The following is a 17,118-nucleotide window of genomic DNA, read 5'->3' as shown; positions in this document are numbered from 1 at the left end:
GCTCCCACCCCCACCCACACCGAGGGGGCAACTCTGGGCCCTGGCGGAACTTTCCATCCTGGGCCGGACTTCATGCTGTTCTCAGATGCCCCCAGCAAGCAACTGGTTCAGAGCCTCTCCAGCCAGGGGGAGTGGCCCAGCCCAGCCCAGCCCAGCCACTAAAGGGTGGGAAGGCAAGAGAGGGAGGATGAGATGTTCCCAGCCACTTTTGGTTACTGCCGGGAAAGGTTGCCCCAGGGCACTAGAGCCCTCAACAGAGAAAGGTTTCTGCTAAAGCTAATACAAACTTGGACTCACATTGTGTTTAAATCACTGAAATAGCCGTTGCACCTGATCCAACACGGATCAGGCTGCAATTTGGATTCCTGAGCCAATTCTGGGTGCCCTGTTTTAATAAGGATTTTGACAAGTTGGTGCAAGCAGAATGGGAAGAACCTGACATGGGTAGCAGAGAAGAGAAGATGAAGACCTGCTAGCTGTCTTCAGATAGCTGGAGAGCCAGGCTCAACACTCAGTCACCCACACTATTGTATTCCCGATCACCATGTATGGCTGCAAAAGCTGAGCCGTGAAAGAGCTGACGGGGAAAAATGGACGCGTGCAAAACCTGATTCTGGAGGAGAACTTTGCAAATACCCCGGACCAAGAGAAAGATAAACAAACGGGACCGAGATCAGAGCAAGCCAGAACTTTCCCTAGAAGCCAAAATGACAAGACTGCGCTGCCGTACTTTGGGTATATCACGTGAAGGTGCAACTCCCTGGAGAAGCCCATCATGCCGGAGAAAGTTCGAAGGCAGAAGAACGAACGACCAATCTTGGGATAACAATGCGCTCTCGGTGGCTCCCAAAGGCAGGATTAGGACCGGTGGGTGGAAATCGCAGAGCAGCAGATTCTGGCTGAACACGAGGAGACACCCTGCAAGGGCTGCTGGGAAAGGTGGCGCATCCTGCTAAGCATTTCAGCTGGGGCCTGCACTGAGTGGGGGCTGGAGCTGCGGACCTCCAAGATCCTCCCCATTCTAATTGCTAGCTCAAGACCCTTGCTCACCACCGTGTGTGGTGAGCCAGCCAGGCCCTCCTCTTCACTGATATTCCAGGGCCATGAGTCATCAGATTCTGAAGAAGACACGGAGGAGGAGGAGGAGGAGGAGGAGGAGGGAGGGAGGGCAGGAAGATCAAAGGGGGCAGGAGCCTTTGAAGCTGCCTGCTCAGAGCAAGGCTGCCTGCAGTTTTGGAAGAGTGGGGAGGGGCTGCAGGAGAGGAGAAAGACCAGCTGCCTTACCTTGTCCCTGACCCTGTGAGAGCGGAGCCACCCAGCCACCCAGCAAGAGGGCCAAAGGTAGCAGGCTCCAGCCTGGCTGAAGCGGCGGGGCTGGGGAGGCGGTTTGGGCTGAACTCTGCACAGGCCTTCGGCTGCTTAGAAGGCTATTTTGAGAGACGGGGTCTTGCTAGCTGTGGCGACCAGCCCTGCAAGGGGCCGTCTGGTGTTTCGGGGCCTGAGGTGGAGGAAGGAAAGGCCGGGCTCGCAGCACCGCGTTCTATTTTAACAGGCCTCAAAGCCACACTGTCCTCTTGCTATGATGAGACATCCTCTCCGGTGAGGGGCTAAGCTCAGGGCGGCCACTTAGGCACCCCCCACCGAAGATGAAATGCACTGCCGAAAAGGAGGGTGCCAAAGTGTACGTGCTCACGTGCGTGTGTAAACACACATTCAGAAGTAGAACGCAAAACGTAACCGAAAGACGGGACGTCTCAGCTGCGGATGCTCCTCAGATTTTAGCCTGCAAATGGCCAGGGCGGCCCTTCAACAAGGGGCTGTGAACGAACACGGAGGGACAACCCATGCGGATGGCTAACTCAGGCTTGCACGCTAACCTGCACAGGACGGGAACCTCCTGGGATATGGGCAGGAGGAGCTCCGTTCGGGGCCAGATGGCTAGCAAGGCCCAGAGGCTCTGGAGGCCCCAGATGGCTGGTTGCCCAGCTTGGCTTGATGTGAGCAGAGCTGCGCAGCTGGAGCAGAGGTTGCAAGCACATGAATGAATGAATGAACGAACGGCGGCCCACGTTGCGTAACCTGATGAGTGCAGGGCTCCCTGGCCAGATGCCGTCACATCCTGGGTCATCAGGACGTGGGCGCAAGAATGCGCTCGACTGCGAACACCGGGCGCTTGCTCCAGCTGCTTTGCCAGAGCCAGATTCCATTGGAGGCGCACATGACAGAATCCAGATCCTTCTCCTTTCTGAAAGGAACATTCCTTTCTTCCTGCTGGGGATAAGGCTACAGCCTTCCGGAATGATCCTGAAATCCTTCAAGGGAGCTTCCGTCTAGCAAGAGCAGCACGGTGGCTTTCAAGAGTTTAAATGTGTTTTCAGAATAAGTTCTCATTGATCATCAGCTATGGATAGCTTGAAAACTAAGTTCAGGGAAGCCATGGCCTTGAACTCGAAGGGACAGGGCATTATGGGATTGCCGTAAGTCGGAGACGACTTGACAGCCCATAACAATGTCAACACCTTACCCTTGTTAAACATGGCTGGGCACCTTAGCTTGCAGTCCTGAGCATGTGTAGACAGAAGGTCCTACAATTCCCAGCATGCCCCAGAGGGCATGGCTAAACAGGAGGCGCTCCATCTTGGCTGGCTGGGGCATGCTGGGAATTCTAGGACCTTCTCGTGTCTAGACATGCCCAGGAGGGCACTTTTAGAGCGTTACCCTGGCAAAGCAGAGGCGTTTTGACTTACAAAAGCTAAAGTCTAAAAGGTTCTGCTCTGGCAGCCCTAGTCAAGCCACCCCACAACAAGGCTCCATTCGCCTGCCCGGCTTCCAACAAGGCCGGTGCCCCTATTTGCCGGCAGTGCCCCACTGCATCCTCCGTGGGGCAAACAAGGCAGCCTCCACACAGAGGAATCCATGGACACAAGCCCCATTCTGCGCGCGGGGACGTTCCAGGGACCCCCCTCCCCAGTCACCAGCCACGCATCGACCAAAGGACACTGGCGCAGCGGAGCCCTTCGGGGAGGGGCGCGGCTCCCTTTCCTTTGGGCTGAGCAACTGCGCCCGCCTCTCCCGAGATATCGCCCAACTGCCTCTTGCACATGGCAGCCATTAGGGGCATATTCCCTACGCAGGAAACAGCGCGATCAAGAACCCAGCAGGCCACGACCAGCCGAGCCCGGGAGCCTCCGCCTCGACCGCGCCGGGTCGCGCCCCGCAGCGGGCCCGTCTCGCGAGCGCCCGCACTTCAGGCCCCGGGGCCGCGCGGTGGGAGGCCGGCCGTCCGCCCCGCAGCCGGGTCCGCGAGGGAGGGAGGGAGAGGGCGAGGGGTGTGCGCGGCGCCCGCGGGCTGGAAAGGCGCCCGCGTCTCCGTGGCGGCGCGCAACGCCCCGCACGTTCCGCGCTCGCGCGGGAGGGGAGCGCCGGCCCACCGCGGCGCGGCGAGCGGCAGGGGCGGCCCCCCGAGAGCGGGCCACGAGCCGGAGGGTCCCTCCCAGCAGCCGGGCCCCCCGGTGCCCCGCCGCGCCGCGCCAGCGAGGCCGGGCCAGGAGCGCAGCGTCCAAGGGAAGCGGAAGGGCCGTCCCGGGAGCCGGCGCCTCCAGCCTCCCTCCGATGCCCAGCCCTGGGAAAGGAGGAGGAGCGGGGAGGGGGCGGCGCCGCCCGGCCATGGCAGAGCGCGGCGCCCCGGCAGACAAAGGGGGCCCGCCGGTGGCGATCTGCCGGGGGCGCCCAAGGTCGCCGCAGAGGTGAGTCGGTCGAGCGAGGGGAGGAGCGGGGACTCGCGGGGCGCACGACCCGGACAGGCCGCGGGAGCTCGGTCGGTCGAGGGGGCGCGCTGCGCGTGCCAAGCGGCCAGCGATCCTGGCAAGCCCACCGGGCGCGGGGCGGGGCGGGGCGCGGGTCTGGGGCTCGGCGTCCGGTCGGGGCGACACTGCCTGCCCTCCTCCCTCTCGCCGCTCTCCCCTTATGACTGCGCCCCGGCAGATGGTTCACCCCTGGGGGGCAGAGACCCTGCAGAGCAGATGCTCCTCGGTACCAGCGCCCGTGCCCGGTGATGCGGGCGGAGAAGCGCGCACAAACCCGCGCCGCTTGCGGACGCTTCGGCAGATGGGCGGACAGGTACATGAGCCCCCGCGCAGCGTCCAAGCGCGACGTGCGTGGGTCTTGTCGCTTCCCTGGTGCGTTTTCGCGCTTGCCCCTCGGCTCAAGGACGGCTGGAGGCAATTTCGCAAAAGCCAGGGTGCAAGCGATAAAACAGACCCGCGTGAGCAAGCTCCTAAAATCAAAGAGCGCCAGAAGAGGCTCGGCAGAAAAGCACAGCTGTTGTTTTCTAGACCAAGATCGGTGGCAAGCGCTCCAGCCTACCCACTGGACCTGGGATGGGGACCCTGCCGCGAGGTGCCACCCCGCCAAAGTCACCACTCCGGGGCGCGTTGCGAGGGAGAGCTGCCTGCACAACCGCCCGGAAGGAAGCAAGGCCCCTGTAGCTCTTTCAGAGGCTTTTCCAAGTTTTGACAAGAAGAGGGAGACGCACTGGGACCGCGCAGGTGAGTGATGCGCGGAAGACACCGAGTCAGATTCCCAGGATGTATCAGGAGGATCCCGGAAGGATCCTTGGAGGGGACGCCTACAGCAGAGCTCTGGACACGTGTTCACGCATGCAAATAATATATTCAGATAATTGGCGCACACATACAGTGTATATATAGAGGAAAATGACAGCAGTGGGGAGAGAGGGAGACGTTTCACATGCTGGGTATCTGAGAGGTGGATTTGTTGATTTTGCATTGCTTTTTGGAATCTTCCGCCTCAGGGTGGAAACATTTTAAGTACAAGGAGAAAGTGGGCCAAAAAGAATGCCCCCAGAACGTGGAGTTTAATCACAGTGTTGTCTGCTAGGAGGAGCGAAAACATTTGAAGCTTTTCAGTTTTCTCTTTGGGGCCCTTAATAAGTGGCAATGCTAGGAGTGAACTCGGGATGTTCTGAGGTGTATCCCCTTCTTTGTAAGCTTCTTAGGGAAACTCTGAGTGAGCCTGCAAAGGAGGCTGGAAATTCCCACCAACACTGAGAAGTGTGCAAGTTCTTCGGTGCGTGAGACAGCCCTCAGCGGCGTGCAGGTTTCCACTGGGGCTTCTCTCTGAGGACTCATCCAAAGGACTTGGGCTCGTGTGTGTGTGTCTCACTAGCAGGCAGGCTGTCGGCTGTGTATGCACGTGCACGAGAAACACACGTTTGTCTCCCAAGGATCAGTAAACAAAGCAGTCTTCCTCCAAACAATGGAGTCGGTCAACAGGCTCCATAAAGCAGCAACCTTTCCCTGAACACCAGTGAAGTGTCAAGAGGCCGGGAGAGCGACCCAGCTCACAATAGGCAGGCTGACCCGAAGGAAGGCGCTCTGATGGCAGGATCCGACTTTCTTATTTCTTTTCGTGCTTTTCTTGTGTCTTTCTTCCTCGAGTGTGTGCAAAGCAGCTGAGGTTAGATGAGCCCCCGGCTTGCTGAGTTCCTTTGTTTGCCTTTTCGGTCCTGTGGGCAGGAGTCACTGGGAAAGAGGCACGGTCTCCCTCCTGGGTCACAAGCTGTCTCTGTCCTGGATAGCCACAGGGGCTAAAAAATAGGACACCCAGAGGGGTGTGCACCTAGCGGGTAATGTGCGGGCATTTGGGGTTTATGATGTTTATAGAAATGTGGGATGGGGAAGTAGCAGATTTAGCAGTGTTGGTTCCAGGATTTGAGGGGGGTGTCACGCCAGGTAATTTTCAGTAGGTAGAGCTGTACCTTGCCTGGCATGCCAACCCCTCAAATCTTAGAGCCAGCAGCTTTCAGATTCTGGGGGAGGGGGGCACTGGAGGCCCTTCAAAGTCTATCTGCAATGGCTCCCGTTGAGATCAGATGCGGTGAGACAGGTTTTCACAGAAAGGCTGACTGCAAACAGCCACCTATTCTAATCCAGTGCCCTCTGGTTGGGTTGAATCACTATTCCCATCATCCCCTGGCCAACCCATGTGCATAAACTGTGGCTTGGAATATAAAAACACACAAAGTGCGGGTTTTATGATGATACGTGTAGATTGTGTACCGACTTTCATGAACCTGCACTTGTTAAAATGACACAGACTGAAAACCATCTGATCCGCCTGGCCCTTGCCACAAGAACCGACTTGCTGTGGGGCAGCCCTCGTACTTGAACCCGAGCCCTTCTCGTTGCCCTTCTGTTGTATGGTGTCTTTGCACTCCCACACATTAACCTTTTGCAGTAGTGAGGTCTGTGTAACCAAATGCAACTTTGCGGCCAATTTTTGAGAATCCGGGAGGAAGTGATTGAGGCGCTGAAGACTCTCCTCCGTTTTACTGTTGTTGCAGCCATCATAAGAAACGCTAAGAACAACCTGGAAGATGTTTTCCTGCCCACCAGATGTTTAGACTACAATTCCCAACATCGCCAACTAGTATAGCCACTTGGCAAGACTCCTGGGAGTCGCATCCCCGAACGTCTCAAGGACATCATGTTGAGGAATGCTGACGCCAGCATCCCAAACTCACAGAAGTGCCATTAATCACATACTGCAAACTCAACCATGAGCTGAGATTTGTTGGGCGGTTTTTGCCCCCTTTTTGCTCACAAACTCAGCTTCGCTCTGGAGCCGTTTCCTGATCATCTAAAAAAGCAGTGGAGGAAGGTGTGCAGTGAGAAGGAACAGCCAGTGAGTCACGTTTCGGGGATCTGGAGTGGAAATGGGGGCCCCCCTGCCAGCGCAGGAGGCTGCCTTGCAGGCCGCAGAGCAGGGCCAGGTGTCGGTTCGCTCAAGTGAACTGGGCCTGGACTCGGCATTCCGCTCACTGCGCTGTGCTGGCACGGGCTTTGCGGGGCGGAAGGTCCAAAACATGGGAATCTCCTTGCTGCCAATTGGTGCTCTAGAAGAAGAATCAAAATGGCAGCCTTCTTCTGGGGAGGATGCCAGCGTGTCTACACGTGGCCCTTCCCCACTGTTTCGGCCTGGAGCTTTCTGGGGCTTCAGACCCACCTCTCCCTCTCTCTGCCTCTCCCTCTCCTTCTTTCCATTGCAAGGTGTGAGCGACCATGAAGCTCAACGAGCGGAGCTTGGCCTTCTACGCCACCTGCGACTCGCCCACCGACAAGGCTGGCTTCCTCTGCAAGAAGGGGGAGCGGAACACCGCCTACCACCGGCGCTGGTTCGTGCTGAAGGGGAACATGCTCTTCTACTTCGAGGACCGGGAGAGCCGCGAGCCGGTGGGAGTCATCATCCTGGAGGGCTGCACCGTGGAGCTGTGCGAGTCCACGGAAGAGTTTGCCTTCGCCATCAAATTCGACTGCGCCAGGTCCCGCACCTACATCCTTGCGGCCGAGAGCCAGGCGGCCATGGAGGCCTGGGTCAAGTCCCTCTCGCGGGCCAGCTTCGACTACTTGCGCCTGGTGGTCAGGGAGCTGGAGAAGCAGCTGGACGAGATGCAGAGGAGCCTCTCCGGCCGCCACCGGGTCCAGAGGCGGGCGCCCCTCTGCCGGAAGAACAAGACGGCTCCAAATTTGGACCAGGTGGCTCTTGGCCCTGGCCTGCTACAGAAGACGGTCCCCATCTGCATTCCAGCCAAAGAAAACGGCTGTGCGTTGTGGAACAATTCCCCAGGGCCAGTCAGCCTGCCCGGGGGAAACCCCCAGGAGAGCGCAAGGACCTGCGGAGGTGGCAGCTACGAGGAGGGCCTCAAGCCACCGCCGCTGCCCCCTCGGAGGAGGGCCCTGTCGGGCGATGCTGCCGGGGCCGCTGGAGGCGCCGGCCCCAGCAGCCCCGTGTACCCAAGCACGGCCTGCTTCTCCAAGCTGCACGACTGGTACGGCCGAGAGGTTCTCGCACTGCGGCGGGCATGGCTGGAGGGCGCAAAGGACAGCCGTCTTCGAGCAGACGCGGCGGCTGAGCAAGCGCCCTTGGAAACACGGAGCCGTGAGAAACGGTCACCCGCCGTTGTGAGTCAGACTCAGCTGCTGGAAAGTCTTCCTGGCCACCGGTGATCTGCGTGCTGTGCCAGCCGAACGGTTCCAGGGAAGTCCCGACAGGAGCCAGTGATCGATTGCATCCTCATTTCCTTTGAGAAGCGAGTTGGCAGCCCCGCCTGAGCCCTGTGCTTCTTTGATAAGAGTGATCCTTGAGGAAATTCCCTGTTGAAATTAAAACAAGGGGCCTTTGCAAATGATAAGTAAAGGGACCTGCTTTTAAAAGCAACTGGCCAGGTCAGAGAAAAATCAGCTGGGAAGGGTGGCGACCCACCACCTCTTCCTCTTCCTCTTCCTCTTCCTCCACGATTTCCGGACTGGATCTTTCCTGGGAGCAGCCAGGCTATTCAGCATCAGCGGCTGGGCACCCTGCATGCAGAACAGGGAGAAACCACACATTTTCCCTGTTCGTGGAGGGATTGAAATCTTCCAACGCCAGGTGAGTTTGACTCAGTCGGCTGTCAAAGTCTCAGGGGAAACTCACGATCTCCCCCGCTCTCCCGAGACCTATTCTGGTTCTGGAAAGGCCAAACTGCCATTGTGTGTGATGTTGCCCGGAATTTCTTTGCGGTTGTGTGTTGGGGGTGCTGGTCTTCAAATGGGACATACATCCTTGGCGGGTGGAAGCCACCAAAGAGACGTGCTGACTGGAGAAGGCCAAGACTGTCCTGGGGAACTGGCATCGCACATCCCTCCTGGCGGCCCAGCCCAGCCCAGGCTCAGCTTTGCTTGGTTCTGGTGTGGGCGGGCTTAAGATTATGTCTACACTACAATGATAAATGGGTTTAACAGTCAAAGGCTTCCTCTCTGCCCCGCAAAGAGCTCAGGGAGACATCGGTCAAGGCCAGCTATGCTGGTCAGGTGTTGTGATGCTCCCAAGCAGATGTTTTGCAGATGCTTCCAGGAAGGCAGAGCAGGTGGGGCCAAGCCCGGAATGAGCTGCACTTGTCGCTTAAAGCATTTGCGGCACATGACTGACGCTTAGGAGAGCCATTCCAGCCTTGGAGAAGGAGGGGAACCGGCACAAAAGGCAGAAGGGCACCCCGGGACGCCCCGCTGTCACCAACCGCACGGGGGTGTTGTGAAATGAACGTGGAGCAGAGGAACTGGATGTGCTGCCGAGCCGTGTGACAATATTCCAGCTTTCTTCTAAGAACCAACACGGGTGCGGGATCGCTCTGGGTTTCCCTCACCCTCCCACACTACTTGCCTGGCCTTCCGGCCAGGTAAACACCTGCCAGCAACTCCTTTTTCTGCAGCCAGGCAAAAACCCAGCTGGCCAGCAGCCACCAGCAGCAGCCTCCTTCCCTACGCACAGGAAATGTGCTCATCAGAGCCTCTGGAAAGCCAGGGGGAGGGGCAGAGGGTGAGCCCTGGGTGGGAATACTGGTTGTTCCAGGCCCCGTTGGCTGCAGGCAGCCTGGCCTGCAAGACGCATGCGCAGGGCTCCCCTTCTCCGGCCTTCCTAAAGGTGTCAGCAGGTTTCGTAATATATTGGCACAAGTTTATTAGCTGCGCTTTCAAATGGCAACACATGAGTCAGAATCCCCTCCGGGCCAGGATGTGGGGAGGACGGTTGCAGGGAGATCATTCTTTCTGCGCCAGCCGGCCAGCATCCCTTTCAGTCGCTTCGGGGGGGCAAGAGAAGTATGTGTAGGAAAACCAGACAGTAAAAGCGCGAAGTTCCAGTAGCTTGAAATGCCACTTTTACAAGGTTGCTGTGATCAGATCTGTTTTCGTTTTTAAATGGAACCTGTTCCCAGAAAACTGCTGAAGAGCGCAGCAGGGGTACGGTTCGGAGTGTCGGAAATGGACCCTGAGCCACCGGGAGCCCTTTTCAGTTCTGAAATACGTTGGGACGAGGCACGGTCATTGTCCGTGAGGGAGGGCAGCACAGCCGGGGACTGGGCCATGGGCCAAAGTCTGACCCAGCGGGAATGTCCAGCCAGGCAGTGGCAGGTGAAGAGGGCAGCAGGTCCCAACTCCCTTTGCATCCTGCAAGCATGAGAGTCCCGTGGTTTTGGTGAGCTTAAAACCAAAACTACACGTGTTCTGAAAATTAGTATTTTAAATCATGGTGGGCAGAAGCTCTTCTAACATGTGAAAAACGAAGGAGTTTTTTTCTCTGGCTGGCTTTTTGTTTTTTATGTTAGCTGTGTGCTTTGCAACTGAAGCGGTACACACAGGCCATCTAAAGAGGTCTTCTACAAGACTGGAGAGCCCAGGGTAAAAATTATGAATGATCACCCAGCTGGAGCACTGTCTGCGCTTGCTGTTTCTCCTTTCTCTGTAGTACTTTTTGCCGCCTGCAACAGCTCTGAGGAGGGGAATTGCTGTGTCATCCCAAGACATGGGCTGGCAGTAGATTCAGTCTAGAGCCAAACGAGAGCACACATTTCTTCCCATGAGGCAGAATTCACTTGTGGAACTCACTGCTGCAGGATGCAGTGACGGCTACTATCTCAGAAGCGGCTGCATGTCAGGTCCTTTTTCACACGACGCCGAGCAGCTTTGCCACCGAACTGCAGCCTCTTTCAGCACCGTGGCCCGACAGCTCCAGTGCGGAAGCAAGTCCTGAAAGCAAGGGTCTCCAGGTTGCTAGACCCTAAACGCTGAAAGTGGGGTGAGGGAGGAGGAGAAAGTACTCTTGGTGCATCTGCAAAAGTCTCTTTCAGAAAACAGAAGACCCCCTTTGCATGGAAAATGCCGTGCAGGCCTTTGGAAGCTTTGGTGGAGAAGGAACAGTCAGTCGCTGAGCCGGCGTGCCAAGGGGACGTTTCATGCACACATGCTAATGGAATTAGATTAATTGGAGGCAGGACTCAAGAGGGCTGTGTGTTTTGCTGCCTTTTGGTTCCTGTTGCCCTGACGATCTCAGCCACCACATGGTGTAAAAACAGAGGTGAGCACATGAGGTTCTTTCTCTTCCTCGTGATGTCACTTGGGGGCTCGGACATGCTGAACTTCTACACACATTATACGTCTTTTCATATGTCAGGTCCAAAACTGCACTAAAGCACTGGGGGGGGGATGGTGCAGCTTTAAATGCCCCCTTCTCTCCTTGCAATGTCAGGTTGCGTCCACTTTCTGTTTTCAGTCTTTGTTTGGAGGAATCTTGGGGGGCACACAAGCTTCCTTGAAGGATCTTGGCTTACCCGCCACAACCAGCTGTGGGAAGGTGGCTGGAGGCGCTTGCTCATAGTTTTGGACGGCAGGGCAGATCAGGCACACACCCGAAACACTCCTTCAAACCTTCAGCAAAGCAGGAAGCAAACTGTGTATTACGTCAAAGGGGTTTTAAAAAGCACTTTGCCTTAAACAAGGGGTGGAGCAACTGGAGCCTGCCAGGTGACGTTGGACTACAACTTCTATCATCCTGAAGCATTCGCTTTGCTGGCTGGGGTGAAAGGTGGAAGCCACAACTCAGCCACCCCTGCCTTAAAAAGACTCCATGTCGTCCTTTTATCCTGTCGTCGCTTCCCCAGTAGGTTGTGGCTTTATGTAGTTAATGTCAAGTTTCTTGTTTTCTTGTTCCTTGCATCTCTCCTTCCATGCTGACTGTCGAGAAAAGCATCAGGCTGGGTCTGACACTGCACCAAAGTAGCGTTCGTTCTGCACACCCAAGCATGTTTTTGTAAAGCCATTGAGAATTCTGTCGGACATGCAGCCAAAACATAGAAATGTTCTAATAATAGTAAGTCTCCAGCTCACTCAAATGTGTAGAGCAGATTAAGGGAACGTCAGAGTATCCTACCTCTGGGTTATCACCGAGAAGAATAAGATAGGCAGGGCCTATCTGTTGTGCTTCTGATTAGGAAACTGCCGTCTCAGGTCCATTCCGCCCATTTGTTGAAGGAAGTAGAATTCAAGACTTCCATTCAAGAACTGAGCAGTAAAGCTGAACATGCTGTGTGTTTTTCTTCTTCCACAAATGGAGGATTTAGTAATTTCGCATGCACAGAAGCTGCATGAATAATTTGTTAGAAAGGCGACTGCTTGGAAACATTTTCCTTTGCAGATAAAAACCACAAGCTCCCCTGTGCTGAGGCTCAGAGATTGCTTCCGGGTTCCTGGAACGAAACGTTGCAGGGCGAGAACGAAACATTACAGGGCGAGAGCTGGAGGCGGGGCGACCTGGGCAGGCACGGCAAATTGCAATCTTGCTGCATCCAACCATCCCGAGACTTAACTGCCACACACAAATAGGTCTGTTTGTGTCACCCAGTTTTGCACGCCCAGCGCAAGGCGGTAGGGCTTGGCAAAGGAAAGAGCGATTGCACACATGAAGAAGGGCAAGAAAGTTCATGCTAACCCCTTTTCTCATGAGCCGAAGCTGAATTTTTAGGGTGCTCCCATGCAGAAGGCTGTTATTCGGCACATATCTAGTCTGTGATTCTGACAGTAAGTGTGGTATAGCATTTAGCGTCTATCCAGGACAAGTTCAGTATCTAGACGCCAGTAGCTAAAAGCCCTCCGTTTGGAAGCACTCCCAGGTTCAAATCCTCTCATCCATGAAGAGCACTTGAAAAGCCTTGGACAGTCATGAGCTCTCAGTCTGACCTACCTCACAGGGTTGTTGTGAGTATACAATTGTGAGCAATGACCGTGTTTGCTACCTTGAGCTCCTTGGAGGAAAAACAATAAACAATTTGAAATGCTTTGTTTTTATTCTGAAAATGATCTATTCTTCGGAACCCACAAGATGAGGTGTCCTGTCCATAGGCAGCTTCGGACATCCCCACGTGGATACAAGCTTCTTTTTATAACGCAGGATTGAATTGACCATCTCAGCTAAATTTCTCTTAGTTTGTTGTCCCAGTGGGATAAACCTGGCATTCCTCTGGCATGTTACCATCATTCATTCAAGTTCAAGGGGCGCAGAATAAAAGTGGTTTTCAACTAGATGGCTAAGACTGAACACAAAAAACGGAGACGTCAAGCCAAGTTGTTATACAATTTCTGTATTGTTTTTTTAGTGGCTCTTGTACAGAACTTGTGGGCCTTTTCTTTTTTAAATGTTTAACAAAGTTCAATCTTGTAGAAACTTTTTAAAGTACAGTACATGAACCTCAGAAAATGTGACGGAGGCACCCTGCCTGCTTTGAGTGCAAGATTTCTCTGGGGGTTCGAAAGACGATATCTAAGTGCTTAGTTCAAAGGTCCTGCTTCACTAAAGCTCATCTGTAGCATGTCAAGGGGAGAAGTTGCTGGAGCCAACTCAACTTTCCATTTCCCACTGGTGTGCAAAACGGGTACAAAAGCTAGTAGGTAAACGTTGCATTTGTTCATGTGGTTGTTAGAGACTACGGAATCCAGGTCCCCAAATAGCGCTGGATCAAGTAAAACTCGGACCTGCCACTATATAAAAATGCCTTCCATTCAGACACAAATGCTTGCACGGGGAAAGCACACACCTGCTGCGTAGCCGCTGATGGGCACCTCCTTACCTGTTTGCGTAGAGGCTTTTTGCGTCAAAAGGGGTTAAACGGATGAATAGAAGGGTAGAAGTTTCTTGAAGGACACCGGGTCAATTCAAAGAGAGAATCACCCACACCCCGAAATTAAAACTATGACAACAGTTCGGTCCAAGGTGCTGGTTCAAACTTTAAGCGGCTTGAGGAGGGGCTCCGCCACCAGGAACCTGCCTAAAGAGCCTAGTCAGTGGCCCCTCTGCAGGGCCCGCTGTTGCCTGTGGGGAGGCGGATAGGGGCTCCGGCAGGGCCTTATCCTGGAAATAAGCTCCCCAGGGAGGCTCGCCTGTCCCTGACCCTAAACTTAACATCCAGGCATTTGATTTTAGCTTGGTGGCTTTATCTGGCTTTTATAGAAGCCATCTCTGTTGCGGGCCTTTTATTGCGTGGCTTTTAACAGAGGTTTTAAAATTAGTATTCCTTGGGGGAGTTGCTTACTGAAATGCAGCCTCTACATGGCTGGAATAGGTAGGAAGGCTGCTTGTGCAATGTCAGCAAGAAGTGATCTGATAAATCTCAAAGGGTCTTTTAAAGGGCAAAGCAGCTATCCGGAAAGGAGGCCCCTCCACTGATTCGGGTGGGGCGGGGCTCTAGCCAGGCTGCTTCCCTCTCCCACATCTGGCAGTCCAGCTGTGCTCCCCTGACAGCACCAGTCCGCCAACAGAGGGGTCTCCTGGACCGGCCTTGCTCACCGGCCTGCATATTGCTTTTGAAGGACTCAAAGGAATACTGCATATCCCACGGAGCACCTTTGATCGCCCAGAGGCAGCAAGCAGACTCGCAGTCAGATCCTCAGCACGGATACAATCCTGAGGCAGCAGGAATGGGGGCACAAAAGCACTCCTGGCCCCCCCCCCCAGCTGCTTTCCCCAGGCTTTGCTCCCAGAACTAATCCTGTGCTTACCAGCTGCATGCAAAACCAGCTGCCCTATCGGTGTGAGTGGCCTCACCCTGAATCGGAGCAGAAGCACGCCTGCCCCCATGCCTTCGACAGGCAGGAGCAATGGAACGCCAGGATTTCAGATCCGGGGGAGTCTTTCCCCAGCCCTATGCAGGGATGTTGGGGATGGGACTCGGGTCCTTCCGTGTGCAAAACGGGCGTTCCACATCCGGCACTGCGGGAACCCCCAGGGCGATGCCCACTGGCTGCATCGCAGGCCCGCGACAGCCCGGCAGAGCCTTCCCGACCCGCCCGTGGAGAGCTCCCGCTCCGCTCGGGAGGCTCCAGCGCCACGCTCTGCTCTTGCCCTGCATCCCCGTCGCCACCTCCAGCCGTGCTTGTAACCTCCCCGCACGGCAGGCGCCAAAGCGGCTCAGCGGCCACGAGCTCGGGCACATCACCCTGGCCCACAGCCAGCCGAGCAGGCGCAGGCCAGCCCTGCGGCGGCCTCTGTCTCCACCAGACCGGCCTGATTATAAGCCAGATTGCAGCGGGCGAGTCAGAAAAGGCCACGCGCCGCAATCGACCCGCACTCTTCCCTGCTAACTCATGCTCCACACGAGCGCCTGCCGCCCTCACCGACCGGTTTCCTCCTGTTCACATTTAAAGAGCAAGACATCGTCCACCACTGCCATACCTCTGGGTTCGTCGGACAGGCGGATACCTCCCTCGTTTCTCAGTGGCTGCGTTTTGCTCCAGTTCGGACGACACTTAACCATCTGAGATCACTATTAGAGGGATGATAGAAGGTTCCAGGTGAAGGTGAGGGTTGCCGAGCGGGCCGACGCAGTCACGATGCTACTCTTAATTCTAAGGGATGGAATCTCTCTTGGGCCTTCGTCCGCCTCGGAGCAAGACCTCTCTGTTAGTGCTCCTGCCGCAAAAATGTACACCAGAGTTCCAGATGGACATCTGGGAGAAGGGGCCACGTCCTCGCCCTGCACCCTGGCCTACCAAAACACACAATCCCCACTCAGGATACATGGGACACATCACATCTGCAGGAACTTGCTTTGCATATTAGGATCCGCTGCTGCTAATATATTATGGCAAACCTTATACAAATATGTCACACATTATACGACGAGATAGTACGCAAAGCAAGCACCTGCGAAGTAATGCTTTGCGAAATGGCAAGTTTTCAAGAACTCCCGTTCTTGGCGAGCAGAGACCAAGTTGGGGGCAGGGGGCCAGACAGAGGTCGCTGCTGTAGCTCTCGCTCCAGAGAACGCTGCGTGAAGGTTTGAAGCTCCATCTCCATGTAACTGGGAGTTGTGCCTAGCACCCTCTGCCCCAGCTTCTGACATTCCGGTTGGCTTAGTCCACATACTGTCAAGCTTTTCTTCACGACAGTGTGAACCTGTGACATTCTGTTTTCTTTTTAAAGGGAAGCCAAATAGGTTTTGATATATAATAGGGCCTGTGAGAAGCACCGAAGTTTCAAAGTCCCCTGACCCAATGCCATGCGGTCTCGACAAGGGTGGAAGGTGGAATGTAGCTACACAGCGGCCCGACACGCTCCGGTTCTTGACTGGGCTGATAACCAAGTCAGGGGGGTACAGATTTGGCTACAAAGCCGACATTTTAATCTCTGTTTTAGTGCTCAAACGGCTGCCCCCTTCCCCAAACGAAACGCCGAGCTGAGCAAAAGGCGATTGCATGTACAAATAGGGCCGTCCAACTTATCATTAAAGTCTGTCCCTGTCCAAACCCAAATGCAAAGCAGACTTTTCAAGTTACCAAACACACCTTTTTGAAACAAAAGATGTTGCAGCTTTGTTTGTTTTTTAAAAAGTGGGCAGAAAAGACGTGGCTTCTGACAGCTGCCAATTGCTTCTTTGACGATGTTCCTGTTGCATCCCTTCCTTTTTGTTTCTGGTGGGTCGCAGCTAGAGGAAGCATAAGGACTAAGAAGTCAGTTCAGAAACCATGCTACTTCGCGTTCAGGAAGGCTATTACAACCATATTTCTACAACATATAGAACAGCACATAACAGCTTTGTTTCCTGGGTTACTAAAAGGTGGGGGAGGGGGGAGAGAAAGGAAAGGAAAAGAAAAAAATGCTTTCAAAAGGTTCCACCATAACTAAATATCAGACTTGGGATGGCATCGCGGATTCCAAATTTAGAGTCTTTGCAGACTAGAGGACAAGTCTCTGGAAAAGCTGTAGCGAAGCGACGTCTCGCAGACAGACGTGGGGCAGCAAAGCATCCCCCGGCAATCAGTCTCATAGTGCTTCTTGATGGCTTTGATCAATGAGTCTGGGTTTTAGCATTATTTTTTTTTTAATCTCATCCAGTGGCAAACTACAAGACTTTCAGTGGACATTTAATGACACAACTGATACAGTTTATAGCTATCTTTTAATATCAAAGCAGCTTGAGCTGTTAATAAATTCCAAAGTTTCCTTTTATTAAAATATCTAAAAGAGGTCTATAAATATTATTTAATTTTTTTCTTCTAAAAGTGTTCCCAGGGGGTTTTTTTTTGTTTTTGTTTGCTTTTCAAATTTAAAACAAAAAAGTCAATTTTATCTTCCTATCAGGAACTAAGAAAAAGGAGCAGTCAGTCACTCTTGTTCAACAAATGGAGCTGATTTTTCATCTCTTCCTTAGTCCTTGATGAAATTATTAAAATATATATATATATATGTATGTCTGTATATATAGATCTATTTTTATATACACTCCGTGTTGAC

General features: G+C 54.3%; 1 protein-coding gene across 3 annotated transcripts; it reads left to right on the top strand.

Moving 5' to 3' along the window:
- The first annotated feature begins 3,597 nt into the window (after nt 1–3,597).
- Nucleotides 3,598–12,667, top strand: PHETA1 (PH domain containing endocytic trafficking adaptor 1). Of its 3 annotated transcripts, none has more exons than XM_044440820.1 (4): nt 3,598–3,746; nt 4,335–4,547; nt 6,365–6,705; nt 7,071–12,667. In XM_044440820.1, exon 4 carries the CDS (start codon nt 7,083–7,085, stop codon nt 8,025–8,027), a length of 945 nt encoding a protein of 314 aa, XP_044296755.1. In that variant the 5' UTR covers nt 3,598–3,746; nt 4,335–4,547; nt 6,365–6,705; nt 7,071–7,082; the 3' UTR covers nt 8,028–12,667. The 3 variants fall into 3 exon arrangements, 2 of the variants coding, with proteins under 2 accessions (XP_044296755.1, XP_044296757.1); XM_044440822.1 differs by lacking the exon at nt 3,598–3,746 and adding an exon at nt 3,956–4,119; XR_006415731.1 differs by lacking the exon at nt 3,598–3,746 and having other exon boundaries at nt 4,129–4,547; nt 7,071–8,448; nt 10,303–12,667.
- The last annotated feature ends 4,451 nt before the right edge of the window (nt 12,668–17,118 follow it).

Source organism: Varanus komodoensis, unplaced genomic scaffold (genome assembly GCF_004798865.1).
Source record: "Varanus komodoensis strain SLA01 unplaced genomic scaffold, ASM479886v1 scaffold38, whole genome shotgun sequence".
In the NCBI taxonomy this organism is placed as follows: domain Eukaryota; kingdom Metazoa; phylum Chordata; class Lepidosauria; order Squamata; family Varanidae; genus Varanus; species Varanus komodoensis.
Note: the sequence above shows the minus strand (reverse complement) of the source record. Positions and strands in the feature narration are given on the sequence as shown.

What these genes read in the sequence shown, in the direction of transcription:
- PHETA1 (XM_044440820.1), top strand. Translation starts at nt 7,083, where the DNA reads ATGAAGCTCAACGAGCGGAGCTTGGCCTTCTACGCCACCTGCGACTCG.